The 16,673-nt window shown below is 36.8% G+C and overlaps 1 protein-coding gene across 14 annotated transcripts in view; it reads left to right on the forward strand.

The window, feature by feature from the left end:
* MAGI2 (membrane associated guanylate kinase, WW and PDZ domain containing 2) overlaps positions 1-16,673 on the forward strand; it is a 713,151-nt gene that overhangs the window by 406,403 nt on the left and 290,075 nt on the right. For all 14 annotated transcript variants that reach the window (XM_033057437.2, XM_033057440.2, XM_033057436.2 and 11 more), the window contains one exon: positions 16,329-16,448. In XM_033057437.2, the coding sequence (XP_032913328.1) occupies positions 16,329-16,448 (120 nt within the window). The remainder of the gene's footprint in view (positions 1-16,328; positions 16,449-16,673) is intronic.

Consider the following 16,673-nt stretch of genomic DNA (forward strand, 5'->3'; position numbering starts at 1 on the left):
GTAGTTAAAATCATCAGTAACTTTATGCTGAATTCATAGAGTCATAAGTTCTATGGCCAGAGGGGACCATTATGTTCACCTTGTCTGACCTCTTGTGTTACATAAAGGACAGAGTTCTTCAACCATGTTTAACAATTAAGACAACTCCTATGAAAATAACCTTAAATATACACAGAATCTACTACATGATAATAATTCAAATTGTTAATTAGCCTCGATATGAAAAACATACACCTTTTTCTAGTCTCTGTGCATGAGCACTCACCTTCTTAGCTACTGGATAGATCATGGTACTAAACATTTTAAAAAGCACATAATTATTCATTAAACTGAATTCCTGCTTTAAAAATATTGTATAATGGGACACATCAATCAGTCTTCCATAATGTAAAATTTGAAATATTTTTAATATCCTTCCATTTTGAGATCATAGAACATACATGCTTTGGATCTGCATCTGATTTCACTCATATTTCTGTTATCCCCTTTATACCCTAGTTGCTGTAAGAGTCAACATATTATGGGTTCATTTGCTTTATGTGTGTTTAAATATGTTCCTGTAATAACACAAAATCTTCAGGGACTCTAGGATCATTTGGATAAAGAATGTGTATGTAATTCTTGTATTTTTCTTTCTGTTCCCTAATGGCTAGTACCTTTATTTTTAGTATATAATTATTCATCAGGTTTTCCCGTACCTGTATTGTTATTACCAAAATGCAGTTAGTGAACTTAGGTATGACTGACATACATTGCAGCTTTTGCAACATTGTGACTCTCAGTTCTTTCAAGAAAGAAAAACAATGAGAGAACATTTATATCACTCAGTTTTACTTTGTTAAAAGGACAGTCATAATTACTATTAAAATGTCCAGTTTCATAGTAATTATATATGAACAGTATAAACTCAAGACTGTCATCAAAAACAACACATCTACATGGCAACATCTGAGGTTAAAGAACCAAAGAAGGAAGATATATCCACATTGCTATAAAACAAGGGATATTGCTATTTTCTGGGATATTGAAGCATGGGGTGACAGCAGAGAACTTGGTGTTGTACATTTATCCTCCATTCTTGTGTCTTCTTCTAAGGGCACTTTTGAAAGGGCTTAGGATCCATTACATTTCACCTGAGGAAATTTTCTTTCAGCTTTTTCTTCATTGAAAGAAATGAGTTTGCACTCATCAAAATGCATTTTCTATTGAGGTGGCCAATTTCTTCTGCAATACTAATTGCTTTATCTTCCTACCATTTTCCCTGTGAAGCCTCCTGCTTCTTCCAAACTTTGCAATATGTCAAGACTTTGTCTTGTCTACATTTTAGTTAGAGGGCACATTTATGGATCTCATAGAGTTTACCTATTCTTTTAAAAATAACAGCAGCCTTCAAAAAACTCCACACAAGGATCCATGAAGGTTTAACATGAAGGTGATACAGTGGTACTCTGTGATATTAGAGAACCAATTCACCTGCAGTGAATTCTTTGACTTTATTGGATTCTAAAATAGAAAAAGCAGCAGTAGTAGATTGTTATTTATTGCAAAATTTTAGATTTGAATGAATATTAAAGTATGAGGAAACTATAATGTGTGATTTACAAGCTTGATTTCAATTACACGAAATTTTTTAAAGCCCCAGATCAACTTCTTTGCTAGTATAAATCAATTAAATTGATGTTATTTATGCTAGTTGCAGGTATGATCATATATAGTTAGTTTCTTCATAACTCTGTTCTTTCCTTCAGGTATTTCACAAGAAAAGCCCCACAACCATACTTCAGAATGTCAGGAATTGAGAATTGGTTCTCATGGGAGATTTGCATCAGCTGAGCCCACTTAACTTGATTGTTCTTTATTTGTAGCTGATCAAAAATTCAACAGCCTGTATTGTGCCACTGCCTTCTTATCTAGTGGCAGTTTGGAAGTGCTCTGAAAAGACAAGAGATGGGTGTGTATTTGTCTAAAGCCTGGCTTACATTACAGGAGAAATTTGTGAAAGAGATACAGACTTTAGGTAGCTAATAGAATATTTCAGATAGAAATATAACATACTCCCTCTAGTGATAGAACATTTCCAAAATCTTCATAAGTTTGTAATACTTACTGACTTATTCAAAATGTTGTTGACTACTAAAACTTGTAAGCAATCTTTTATGTTCTGGCAGTACATGGTTTGAATATACTATACTGCCTACATATTTTGAATAATATCTCAACAAGTTGAAATGTTTCATCAGATGTACTTGAATGCAAGATTTCTGGATATATATCAGCATCATTAGTTGCTTTTTTTTTTTTTAAGCTCCTGTGAATCACAGAACCTATCAGTGGTGAATTAATTTTCTCTATGAAGATGAAAATAAAGAGCAACTGTGAGTTAAATAATAAATAAGCCAATTTGCACTCATAATTCTAACATCTTAAATCTTCATAAAGTGTCATTAAAATTCAATGTTCCTTATACAGATTGATGTGCAAACAATACATATTGCAAAAACTAGATTTGGTGGATATGCAAGGGGGGGAGGGTTCATGCAGTAATTATAGCATTACTTAATTTATAATTGTTATCTTTATTAGATGTATTTTAGACAACCAGTACAATTTAGATACACACATGGATCTACTACCTCAATAAAAATACACTTGCTGCCCTTGACAGCTTCATGCCTTAAGCAAACCCAGTGTATTGAAAACTCTTTTTCTTTTAAGTTTTCTTCCTGTGGAGTTCAGCAAACATTAAACTCTGTTATTGCTGCCATTGTTTTATTCTACTTTCAAAAGCTGTTTACTATAGCTAAAAGAAAAGAGGCCTTGGTTCTTATAATTTTTCATCCTCAAGGTCAGCTGATGTAGCCACTTCTTCTTGACTAGGTATTCCAAACCTTAAAAAAGTGATATTCGATTTTTTTATTTTTTTTTTTTTTTCATTCAGGGAGCCTTTTATACTGGAATTCAAATTAAATTTTTGAAACACATTCTTTTTTTAAAAAACAGAACCAAGCAAACATTTTAAAAACAAGTAAAATAGTTAATAAATCAATGAACTTAGTGTTAAACTGTGGGGATTAGACATTAAAGTCACAGCTTTATGTGAGTGGTATGTACTTGGTTACTGAAGATACTACTCATTTTTGTCAAGTGGTTGACAAAAATGCTCCACCAGTGGAACATCTATGTTTCCTGTAGGCTAATAGGTTTTTTTGCATAATTTCTTGAGTTCCATGCCTGTTTGTGATAAACTAATCCTACAAAGTGGGAGTTGAAGTTCAATCTGGTAATTCATCAGAGGAAGTTCATGATTTGAATGTTACTCCCTGTGAGCTGGTTCAACAGCTGTATGGAAGAAGTCCTACTGAGTGGCAAACCTGAGGCTGTTGGCAAATGAGGAGAGAATCACTTCCCATGGTGTAAATGAGTCCTGCCTTCTGCTGAGCGTGGTGGCACAGGAGTTGATGTTGGTAGTATTGATGTGTTTATGCATTGCTGTTCCCATAAAAGCTGCAGCAATGCCTTGTCCTTCCAGAGCTCACTGTTGTTCTCCCCTGGAGAAATGCAGTCGCAGAATTAGCTGAGGCTTGGCAAGTCTGAATACAGCAGTATATCCTGACTAGTACCAAGTGAGCACAGCAGCACTCATGTTTGAACAACTTGGTGACAAATGCCATGTGCTGCAAAAACACAAGGAAGGAGCCGAAATAAACTCCCTGTCTTGGTGTTCTCAACACCCATGGCAGCAAGGCATCCCTGCAGTGTCAGTGTGGGGGCACCACCTTTGCCTAGAAAGGGTCACAATGCAGAAGGGTGTCCCAAAGAGAAAACTCTCCCCTACACTTTATTTGAGATGAAAACCTGCCCATCTAGAGAGACTGACCACTGCTCAAATAAGGAGAAGCTTGGCTGGTGTGATGATTCCTGGAACTGAAGTGTCTGAACTTGAGCCATACTTCATGACAAGCACTTATTTGTGGATTTGACCAGCACAGAGCAAGCTAAGGAGGAGGCAATGTATGTATGCTATTTACACTACTTGAAGTAAATTGACAAGTTATAAATTCAGCTCAAATTTCACAGCTACCAAATGCAGGGGCATTTTTGCATACTGGGATGAAGGGACCACTGTATGAATGGCAGGTGGTGCCAGAAAAAAAAACCCATCCAAGAAAACAGAAACCAACCCACAACAGGTCAGGATTTGGATCAGAGAGATGGCTAATGTGAAAATCAATGTTGGTACTCTACATAGGTATACAGAGCTCTTGAATTGAACTTTGAAGAAGCAGAAATCCTAAGATGCTTAAAAGGAAATAAAGAGTATCACTAAAAATACAGAATATTCATGTTCTCTGATGGCTGGGGAGCTAGAATCATTGACCCACACTTCTCAGGGACTTTTCTAATACTAATTATTAAAACATAAATTCCCAAATAATAATTAATTGCATATATAAAAATAAGAAGAGGATAATTAGATCTACCTCAGTTTGAGACAGGTACTTTTTATTTGCTCAGTTATCATCAGAAGGAACAGATGCTAGTTTTTGCTGTTTGGAGCTAAAATAACTGCTCTCTAGTGACTACTGAACTGAATGTTGCAAGGCTGATTATTAGAACTCATCATATCAGAAAAGGAAGCCTCACTGTATATGAAAAGCATCAATTTCTTTTATCCAACCAGAGTAACACTTGCTACTCACCAACAACTTATCTTTAAGCTTTCTCAAATACAAGAAAAATATCAAGGTCACACCTGGGACTGAAATCCTTCAGATTGTTCCTAGCCCTTCTATTCAGACACAACATTAATGTTTTTCTGGAATAAGAATTTTATCCATTAGCTGGATCACGCAGTCCTCGTGAAACAACCTTCACCAGTGCTGTAGTTACAGGTCAGAAATAATTCTTGTTGGAGATAAAATAGCAATGGGCTTCCCGCATTCAGAATTGTGTGGCATTTATTTTCTTAATTTCAATGCATTTGACTCCTTTGAAGTTAAATCTAAGCTTTTTTTTTTTCTTTCCTATCTTCAAATGAAGAATGAACAAGGTTTTTAAATTTATTTTTAAAAATTAAAGATAGTCATAATATCTGTGTTTACATCATGCACTTTTAAGTTTGAGAGTATGCTATAAATTAATGACTTCTGTATAAATAATTTATTCAGCTTGTTATCGAGGAATGCTTTTTTTAATTATTGTGAGTTAAACTGAAAACAGTTTTCGCCTAAAAACAGATGGGAAAAAATCTGTTTCAAATACTTGTGTTTTATGGGAAGTAATATTTTTAGGGAAAATAATTTAATATAAAAACTGAGATGGCTTCAAAATAGTAGATTTCTTTTCTGAATACCATGGTAGAAATGTTCCATGATGCATTCATCGATGTGAAAGAAGAATAGATTTTCTGTATTTTAAACTGGACTTGGTAGAACCCACTAAGTTTCCTTGGAATTTACTGCATAAGGTTTTAGTTCAATGAAAACTTTATTCTCTATGAGGAACAGTGGAAGAAAAAGAGAAACAAAAATGTTTTTTTAGCGGTTGTTACCCACATAATGTGGGTAAATCATGTTCTCTTTAATAGATCCCTTGGGGTGGATTAGAGTGAAATGACACTGAATGATTTGCATTTGTAAAAATAATATATATATATATATATATATATATATATATATATATATATATATATATGTATGGGGGGGGGGAGCTTTATTTTAGAACAATTTTGTTTTGTTTGGTTGCAAAGGAAAACACATATGCAGCCATTTTGGCTATTATTGTCTATTTTCTAAAGCAATATGAAAGCATAAAAATATCACTTATGAAAATGTATGAGGGAAAATGAAGAAAGATAACTACCCACAGAGCTCACAGTGAGATTTGTTTGTTGCAGTGCAGTTTACCATTGGTCAAAGTGATGGTCTTGATCCATAGGGGGTGGGGGAAGAAACCCCTGAAATACCTGAGCAGAGGACAGTGAGCATTCTAAAGAGAACCTGAGCAGAGGACAGCCAGCATTATAAAGAGAACCATGCAGACTTCAGGGTTTGAGCCTCCCCTTCAAGGTGCAAACCTGGTCTCAGCAAATGTGGGCTTTGGCCTCCCCCCATTGAACCCATGTTTTTCAACATAGCTGCTGAGAAATGCTTCCTTTGTGGGTACATTCTTCTCCCTCCAGGGTTGTTTACTTCTCCTTAGAGTTGAGATTTCTGGACAATAGTACCAGATTTATCTTGTCTCAAGTTCCTATCAGTAGGTTTAACTCGAATTTCCAGTCAGGAGATGTGTTCTGGGAGGGATTTGGCTTCGGTGGTCACAGATGACCAGTTTGATAAAACGGACAGAATTCCATCCTCTGTTTTTTAAGAATGTTTAAGCCATTAACCATAACAGTTCAGGCTCTCACAGAGGTTCAAACCATTATTGTGTATATCCTACTTTTGCTCTTTGTACTGGAAAGCAGAAGGAGGAAGGAGAGAACAAGATGTTTTGTCTTACTCTAGAAGCAGACAAGAAAACATGTGCTTGCTCTGCCAGTGTGCCTGAGAGGTGCAGCCTTCACCAGTCTGTGACTTCAGATGAGAAATGTGCCTGCACAGGGACAGAGCAGTGCTGCCATGGGAAGCAGTCCCACAGCCTGACTTTCCTTCTGCTCAAAGCCCTCCATGGCATGTGCTGGCACCCCACAGGGAGAAATCCAGTCTAGCACTGATGGGATCCCGACTGAGGGACTGGCATTCCCTGTGTCTCTGCAGAGCATTTGCTCTGCTGTCTGCATAGCAGGTGGCCACCAGGGATTTCAGCTGGGAATCTCCTGGAAGTGTCTCACAGTACTGCACAGCCACTCTTTCTCTTCTTCAAAATTGTTCAGTAAAAATGATTGCAACAGTGTCTGCAGTTACCTCTGAGCAGCTTTTTGTCACCAAACCAAGGTCTAGTCTGGTGTCTGGTGAATGGGACAGTTTTGGCTGTGTATATTAACTTTGGGGCTGAAAGCCAAAGAATACAATCATGGAACCAGCTATGAACAGGAAGGTATGAAGCCCAAGTAAAATGTTACTCTTCTACCATTCAGACATCATCCACTGTAGTTTTTGAAAGTATTTTTTGATTCAGAAGAGCTCTGGATTGGGTTTTGCTGGCATGCCTTGTGGACACATACTGTTCAGAGGTGCATCAGAAGATAAATCTGAAGACTGTGGAGAGAGAATAGACATATCTGAAGGCTGCCACATTCTAAATACAGATATTTTTTTCATTCACACATACTAAGTAGTTGCCTATTTTAAGCATAAACTCCCCTCATTTTTCTGTAAGTCATCTGCCCTGATACTCTTAAAATCCTATTATTGCTTCATACTATTTATTCATTATTAATTTATTTGTATCACTGATACAAATTTAAACAGCTGAGTGAGTTTGGTTAAGAATACATGTGTGGATGGTTTCTATGGTAGCCTGTTTCATAGTCCCTCTTTTAATGCCTCTCAAAGTACGACTGCAGATTTAGAAAATCCTTTTTTAAATATTTCCAGAGATTTAGTAGCAATAGCCAACAACTTCACAAATCCTTTTAAAATGTTCTATTAAATAGACATTATACAGAGTGATTGGCTTCCTATGTTTGAATAAAATATAAAAAGCAAATAAGAATATTAGTGTTTTTTAGTTGAAAATTATATTGCATGCATTGCAGAATCTTTGAAGGTACACTATGATGTGTGTATGACTTAAGGGAGTTCTTCAGCTCTGTGTGGTAATAAGTACAAGCTGCATAACAGAAGTCATCCATATCTGTTTATTTATAATGTTAATAAAATCAAGTGGTAAAAAAGCAACTTCTGTTTGTAGCAGAAATGTTGTCCTTTACACTAGAAGTGGTGTGTTTCCAGGATTTCTGGAGGTATATTTGAATGATGTGCTGTATAAATAATGTGTTGGCATCACAGTTAAACAACTCATCCCAAATCTCACTTAATAATATTTCCACTGATGATCCAATCCATTAAACCATCAGCAGGAAGAAAAATTTGCTAATACTGGACAAAAATTCATCTGTAATATCTCACTGTTTTGCAGAGATACCCATGCCAAGTGACTACTGTGCAAATAGTTCTCTAACTATATCATCTATCCTCATGAAGAGCTGCAAAAATCAGACATTTCCCAGAAAAGACTAGAGGTTATTGATGTATAAGACATATTAGTAATGTCAAAAGTTTCTGTCTGGATCTCATTAGCAGGTGATTTTTATGAATCTGTGTGGAAACATAAATGTTCATGCATACATGGGTCTCTCATCACTATGCCCTAATGTATGTCTTCATTATTCAGAGAGCTCTCTTGTGCACATATATTCATTTTCATGTAAAACCTACTCTTTATAGTTGTAGTAAAGATTGATGGGGGTGTAAACAGCTATGTGCCATAGGAATCAAACTCTAAATGTACAAAATAGGTAAAAGTTTGTTATCATGTTTTAGTTTATATATTTACCTGAAAGAGTGAAAATCCATGAAAGAGGAACAGTGACTGTACAAAAAAAATATTGGACTCAATTATTTATTAACTCAATAAGTTCCTAGTTAACCAAAATAAACCCCCAGACTGAACACACCACTCATTAATCCACCACTCATTATTCTTCAGATTTTCAAAGTTTGATTCTCAAATGTTTCTTTATGGCAGTTTACTGCTTTCTTTCATATTTCTTTGGAAAGCTGATCTGGAATTTTCATTTTCTAATAAGCATGAAGGATATTGGCATATATTGCTGGGGTATTTGCTAAGACATTAACATGTTTTATTAATAAAATCTTAGTGTTTTCTGTAGCTTTCTGGCTGGTATGAATTTTTGCCTTAAAAAAAGCAACCTACCAACCAATCAAACAAAACACAAAAACTTCTTGAAGCAATAATGTGGAATCCAAATTTATTCATAGCTCATTTTCCTTCTTTTCCTCCTTTCCATTTTTTGGGCATTGAAAATCCGATTCCTTTAGGGACTTGGCTAACCCATGTAAGGTCTATACTTCCAAATGCCAGAACAGCCAATTTCACAATTTGGCATTTTCCAGGAATTATGAAGAATATAATTTAAGTGTTTAAGATACCTGCATTAGCAACAGCTTTTATGATTTTTTTTTTTTTTACTGTCATTTGCATCTCTCAGTTTTACTTTTCTGTTCAGCTCCAATATGACTTTATTTTACAGTGCATAAATTATCTTAGGGCTGTTCACTGTCTGTCACATTGCAGAAAACCAAGAGAACAAATAGAAAAGCAAGGCTGTGTTTTATCTGAGGCTCCTGACTGCATATTGAATCTAAAAATAATTTTCAAAAAGGTGTTTGAAAGGATGTATGCATCTGGAATCTAATAATCCTGCTAACCACCAGGCAGGAGCTTATCTAGCTTACCTAATGCATATATCTCAAGCTTGGAAATTGTGAAGATCTAAAGAACCATTCAAAGAATGCATATTCCATAAAGGACATGCTTATCTCCTTCTATGTGCATTTTAAGTCTCAAATTCAGGATTTTGTTTCTGTTTTACACTATAAAATATAAAATATTTGTCCTAAGAATTAAGCAGTGCTGTAGAATGTGTACACTGCAACACAGTGCACAGTTCCTTAAAACTGCTTTTCAATCTTATGTTTTGCCTCTTCAGCAAAAATCAAAATGTATGCAATAACATCATGAATCCTAAATTGTAATACAAACTGTGAAAACCATGGGTGAGGCTTTTATTTTCTTTTTAAAGGTTTCTTTTGATATGAATCAAATTCTCCACCTAATTTCAATGGACAGTAGATTGAGCAATATAGTTCATTTGTTGTTTCTGCTACTCTCAGTGGATGCTAATTATTCACAGAGATTGCAGATCTTCCTTTCTTGTTCACCTGAATTAAGCACCTAGACATGAAGCTTTTAGTTCTGTGATAATGTCTAAGTGCTTTTCACTTTCTACTAAAACTTGAACAGATAATCCAGGAGATTGTAAAAACACACTACTTCTTCAAAATAGCATCTGACTTTTCTCTCTGTGTGCAGATAACTTTGTAAATAATGGTGCAGTGTCAGGGCTCAGCAGCTGCTAAATGCCTGCTTTCACAGAATGACTGGGGTTGGGAGGGATCTCTGGAGATCATCTTGTCCAACCTCCTGCTAAAGCAGATTCACCTACACCAGGCTGCACATACTTGTGCCCAGGCAGGGTTTGAGTGTCTTCAGAGGAGACTCCACAGCCTCTCTGGGCAGCTGTTCCACTGCTCTGTCTCCCTCACAAAAAAGAAATTTTTCCTCATATTCAGGTGGAACTTCCTGTGTTTCAGTCTGTGCCCATTGACCCTTGCCCTGTGGCTGGACAGCACGGACAAGAATCTGCCCCCACCCTCTTAAACCTGCCCTTACAATACTGGTGTGCACTGATGAGATTCCCCTCTCAGCTGTACTCTTGCCTCATTGCAGAGCATTCAGCATCTTTGCTAAATTTGAATTGATTTACATCCAGATCTTCTTCAGGATCACATTTGCCAACTATTAATGCAGTTTGAAACTATTACCCCCGAAAAATATTTTCAGGAATCTGGAATTCATTTCTTTGCTTCTGCAGCTTTTTATTTTTAATAGGAATACATCAGAAAAATTGCTGTTATTGCACACTTGGAAAGGAGAAACACTTTTATTCTTCATGACCATTGGCAAGTAGGGACTTACGCCATCATGGTTTATGTTGTTGTTATAAGAATTGTCATAAACACATGAAGCTTCTGGCTTTGTAGTACATCTAAAATCACTTTACTTGAAAATTATGTTTATTATTCTCTCCAGCTGGAAATTCAGTAGATCAAGACAAATGTGGTACTTCTCTGCTTAATGCAGTTAGTAATTTGACAAGATAGGTATAATTTCCCATACATTTCAGTTTCTCACAGTAATAGTGTTTCAGAGTAATTTGGCAGCAAACAAAAGCCCTAATTAAATATTGTTAAATTTTTCTAAGGCAAAGTGTATACAAGGTCATACCAAGGGCTCAGCTGAAGTTTATTAAAGATTAGCAGCCTGTTTCTGCAGGAGGGATCCCTCCAGCTACTGTAATGTATGACAGCCTGGCAGACCATCTTCCACAACAAGCTGTTGTACAGAGCACTTACAGAACAAATTCTCAGTAGAATGTAGAATAAAACAGCTTCATAGATTACATATATTTTTCTCTTTGCATTTTGTTACATTTGGAACAGATAAGCAAAGCAAGACATTATTTGCTTCCATAATTTGCTTTCCATTTGGAAAATTACTGTAGAAGTAGGTCATTATGCAAAAAGGTTCAAGTTATTCCTGTGTGCTTCACTTACACTGTAAATCCTTGTGGCAAAGACACGCCTTTGCTTTTCAAATTACCTCATGCAGTAGGAACCAATCTGTGAATCCAAATATAAATCAGCTAAAAACGTGTGAAGTTGTTTGGATAGTGGTGTGCCAGGTTTACCCTTAACTTACCAAAAAAAAAAAAAAAATTAAGTATTTATAACATATCTGTAAGCTGGGAGCATTGACACCTGTGAGCCCAGTCTGTGAGTTGATATTGGACCATGCAGGCAGTCAGGCCTTTACTTTCCTGACCATCATATAGACTCTGCAAGGACACAGCAGTATTAACCTTGTGATGCTGCTAAAGACTGTAAAATATAGATTATTTACTGCAAGGATGAACTGTTCTTTAAAATATGCCTGAAGTACTGAGTGATTCTTTCCTGTCATAGTTCTGGGAGTTTAAACTAATATTCATATTTCTATGCTGACAAATAAATAAATAAATTTGCCTCTTTTTCTTTTCCATAACTACATGGAGTTAGCAAGGGGAAAAAAAATTTGGGGAGCACCTTTCCTGCTTTTGAAAGTAGCAGAGTTGGACAGAGACTGTGAACATTCAGTGCCTCTAAGTAGTAGAAATATGTTCAAAGTGAAGTAAGGCTGTGCACTTTGCTCCCAAATAAGCACTAAAATGTTATTATTATGTAATTGAATTCTGACATTAAAAAGAGACATAAGTTCCTAGTTGTTCTCCTACCTCTACCAACTGATGTGGAGTTTTCCAACCTTGGAACTCTTCTAGAATCAGTAATTCTATACTTTTTAACTAATAAAGGTAATCTGGACTGATCACTACATGGACTGACCATTTTTCCAGTCTGCACTAGAACTCAACATTAAAGTTCCATTTATTTATTGTTCCACAAGTTCTTAAAAGCAGTATTTCAGAAATAGTTTATTGCTATTCAATTAACACACTCCTCCTTATTATAGAAGGAAAGATTTCTTACATATGTAAACTCCTGCCCTCAGGTGCCTTAGACTAATTTAAAAGAAAAATACTCTTTCAGAGGCTATTTATGTAAACAGCACTTAATTTCTCTCCTGGAATATAGCACCATCCTACAACACACATGAGCATGGAAAACCTGAACTCAAGTATGGCAAATCACCATAATTCCCCTGTAGAAGAGAAGAAACCAGCTGCAAAGGCAAAGGGTCTTTTTAAAACAAAATAATAATATAAAGATGCAGCACATACCATAAGTATCTCTAAACTCTACCAACTATCCACCTTGAAGCAATAAATCCAAACAAAAATCACTGGATGACCTTAAAGTTCGTTTTAAGAGCAGGTTGTTAGATAAATTATGTAAGTGTCATCAAGTTAAGGAAGGTCAACACCAGTCCAGATTTTGTAGACCAAGGTCCTGTAACTTCTGAGGCACCTACAGGTTGTGTGACAGCACTTCTCATTTTGTGTCTTCAACAGCAACAATAAATTGCATTTGTCAGAAATATGCATAGTGCAAATACTCCTTGTTGGTTTTGGTCCTGAAAGATCTACAAGTATAATATCCTTTTGTTATGGAATTCAAAGATAATTTTTTCATAGGTTACCTTGGTAACAAAATTGTAACTGAATTCTTTTTTCCATTTTGCATTAATAAAAGGCTCGATATGATAAGCAGTAACAACTGTGTCCTATTAAAACATGATGCTGTGTAACAAAAGATGGTTTTCTGCAAAATATGAGGCTTGGACTTAGTCCTTTGTTTTAAGTCTTGAATCACCATAAGTTTTAGGCCTATTTATCTGTCTACATGAATGTAATTAAAGACAGAATCTATTAAGAAGTGTAGCTCTAAGTTAAAAGCAAGGAAAGAATTTGCCTGTGGTCTGTAAGATTCCAATATATAGATCTCAGTGTGCAGACCTTGATGGGTGTTTAAGATGCTCCGGTAACTGTGTCCAACTCTGTAAACATGCACATTACAAAGTCCATGGTGCTTGCAGAAAACTATAAAGGATGACAGAAGTATTATTAGCAACAACTTAGTTCCTCCAGGGTGAAAGAGTAAAAGAGGCAATAACCATTGATTATTTCATTAGCCAGGGAGTTGCTTTAACCATTTCCAAGATCGCAGGTCTTCCAGCCTGAGGGAATGAGAACAGATGCAGGAGGGAAATGGGACTCAGCAAGATTTTATCAAGAGCAATAAAGTTCTGCTGGGGATGGAAGCTGCTGCTCCTGGGGTAAGAGTCACCCTGAATGCAAGCAGCTATTGATCATGGTTAGCTCCTTTCTCCACTTTTTTTGTGGGAAGTGACTACTTGATCTTTTGTAGGTCTGCAGCCCTCAGTACACAAGGCAGTGCAGGGCTCTGGGAGCAGAGTATTGCAAGAGGGTGGAACCACCCTCCAGTGGAACCATAACACCAGAGACAGTGTTACCTCCTGCTGTTGTCTAAGCAGATTAGACAGAATACTTAATTGTTAACTAATGCAAGGCATATGCCAAAGGTATTATATCTGTATCATATCATATCTGTATCACATCTGAAAAAAAATGACTAATTTATAAAAGGGCAGAAAGATTAGGTCTTTAGCTTCCAAGAGAGGGATTCAGAATCTGAAATTTAGTCCAATACATTATTTTTCTAGAACAAAGACTGTGGCCAAAGTAGAGAAATACAGGGATAACCAAGTCTGATTTTGGACCTCCTGTGAGACTTTGCCATCATCTATCATGAATGATTGCTAAATATCCATATGTTTAAAACAAAGTAGGGTGTATTAACACTAAGTAGCTAAAATAATTGAAAGTTTCAGTTGGGAGGGAGCTTTTTATATCATCTGATTCAGATTTTTACTCAAAGCAGTGCTAACATTTTATGCAACTTATATTTTTGTTTGATAAACTGTTAATCTAAGCTTGTCTGCATTTAAAAAAATATATTGAAGAAATAGTAAGCTAGAGATACTCATCTAATATGCCAGCTTCCTCCCTGTCCTGTGTCTGGGAATAGCCTTGATTTGCCAGTGTTTTGTGAGGAAGATGCAGTTTCTGTCAATATTCTTTGATAGTGAAAAATTTCTCAGGAGAGAGCATGCAGAACAAACATCTGATGTCTGTGCTGCTAGCAGAGCTCCCTGAAACTCAGGGGCACACCAGAATCCCTGTGTTCCAACATAGTTCTCACAAAGGGCTGGAGATCTTTGTGGGTGCTGCTGCATCCCCAGAGGTCAGATAATCCATGGGGAATAAATTCAGCATGCTTATGGACAATCCCAATGTCTGACTGCTTTAACCATACTTTAACCATACCACCTCTAAATACAAGAGTAATCACAGAATCAAAGAGTGGGTCAGGTTGGAAGGGACCACAGTGGGGCCTTTGTTCCAGCCTCCCTGCTGTAGCAGAGTCATCCCAGAGCACATGGCCCAGGATTGCATCCAGATGGTTCTGAAATATCTCCCAGGAGGGAGACTCCCCACCCTGTCTGGGCAACCTGTTCCAGTGCTTGGTCACTGCACACTGAAGAAGTTCTTCCAAATATTCAGATGGACCTTCCTGTGCATCAGGAGCCTGGCTTTATCCTCTTGGCATCCCCTCTTTAGGTATTCATACACATTGATGAGGTCCCCTCTCAGCCTTCCTCTCTCAAGGCTGACCAGTCCCAGCTCCCTCAGCCTTTACTCATCAGAGATACCCAAATCCCCCAACCATCCCTGTCGCCCTCCCTTGTATCCACTTCAGGAGCTCCACATCTCTCTTGTACTGAGGAGCCCAGAATGGCACACTGTACTCCAGATGGACAGACTACTCCAGATCATAGTATGAGAATTCCCGGAAATTAACAGCCAGTTTTAGTTGTAAATGTTGAGATGAGGAGGGAATTGGAATCAGAGAAAATGAGAGAAGGGTCTTATAGATTTATCAAAATATATTCCCCATGGTAAATACTGAAATATTATCCTGACAGCCTCCTTCAGTTTTTGCCATGGACTTCAGGCTGTGTCTGAGGAGAAAAAGGTCTCTATGACAGGCAGTCGAGTCAACCTAACACTTCTATGTCTCTGTGTCTTCACGTAACAGAAAGGAGGTTGGGCAGGTTTCTAGCCACTTCCCAACCACAATCTTTAAACCAAACCCTGCAAGTGTGATGTAATCAGTGCAGTATTGATAAAGAATTGATTAAGATGTTTCAAGCACTGTGAGACTGACAAGAACGGAAAACACTTTCATTTCCAAATGGAATTTTGAGACTGAATTAGTGGTTTCAGTCGAAGCAGGGATAGTCTGACCACAATAAACTGGAAATCAGGAAATCAGGTCAGTTTCAGACCCTTCCCTACTGACATCCCAACTTCTGCCAGCTAAGCCAAGTCACTTGTCAGGCTGTGTGTAATATTATCTGTCAGCTTTAACAGAGTTCTGTCATCCATAGATGACAATAGAGGCAATAACTAAATATAAACACCTTTGCAGTTTGACAGCACTGTTAGCAGGTGATCTTAATCCCACAGGCCCTAAGGCCCAACCATTTGTCAAGTCCACTTATGGCACTGAAACAAGCAATGTGAATGCAACCCTTACAGATTTATTTAAAGAACTATTACTTTTTGTTCTAAATAAATGTCTAAAATATCATGAAGCAGTTTAATTGTAGAAAAGACTTTGTTTTGTGTTACCTCTGAATGCCTGATGTCACTAAAGGTCTTTCTAGTAAGGTAAAAAGAACAGCAGTATGATAGTTTTTCATTAGTGAGAATAAATATAGATCCAAATAGTATCTGGCATGATCTTAAACATACATCTCATATACCTCTGTCAGCTTCAGCAAATATAGCTGGATTGCTTTGAAAGGCATTCTCACAAGGAAGATGTGCTAGGTAAGATGTTGTGTAGATGGTTTACTTTGTGACTTTTCCAAAGCTTTCAAAAAGATCGTTCTACATTTAGGCCATGTCCTTGACAGTGTGTCTTTCATCTTATTAACAGGCACCACAAGGCCACATAAGGAGGGGGAAGTCCCTGGTGTGGACTATATTTTCATCACTGTTGAAGATTTTATGGAATTGGAGAAAAGTGGTGCTCTCCTAGAAAGTGGAACATATGAAGGTAAGCACATTTTTACTGCTAAATTTGTATAGTGTTTCCATTGTACTCTTTTCTAATTCAATGGAATTGTGTTGGGATATCCTGTTACAAATATGTCATTGCTACTGTTTTTAGAAATTTGTGAAGAGCCATATGACCCTTATGAAAATATTTTCATTTGTAAGAGCTAAATGCAGATGGGTTCATTGTAATTTTAGTATATTATAGTGCTGAAGAGAAACATGG

The sequence above is a fragment of the Catharus ustulatus genome, chromosome 4 (genome assembly GCF_009819885.2).
Source record: "Catharus ustulatus isolate bCatUst1 chromosome 4, bCatUst1.pri.v2, whole genome shotgun sequence".
Taxonomy (NCBI): domain Eukaryota; kingdom Metazoa; phylum Chordata; class Aves; order Passeriformes; family Turdidae; genus Catharus; species Catharus ustulatus.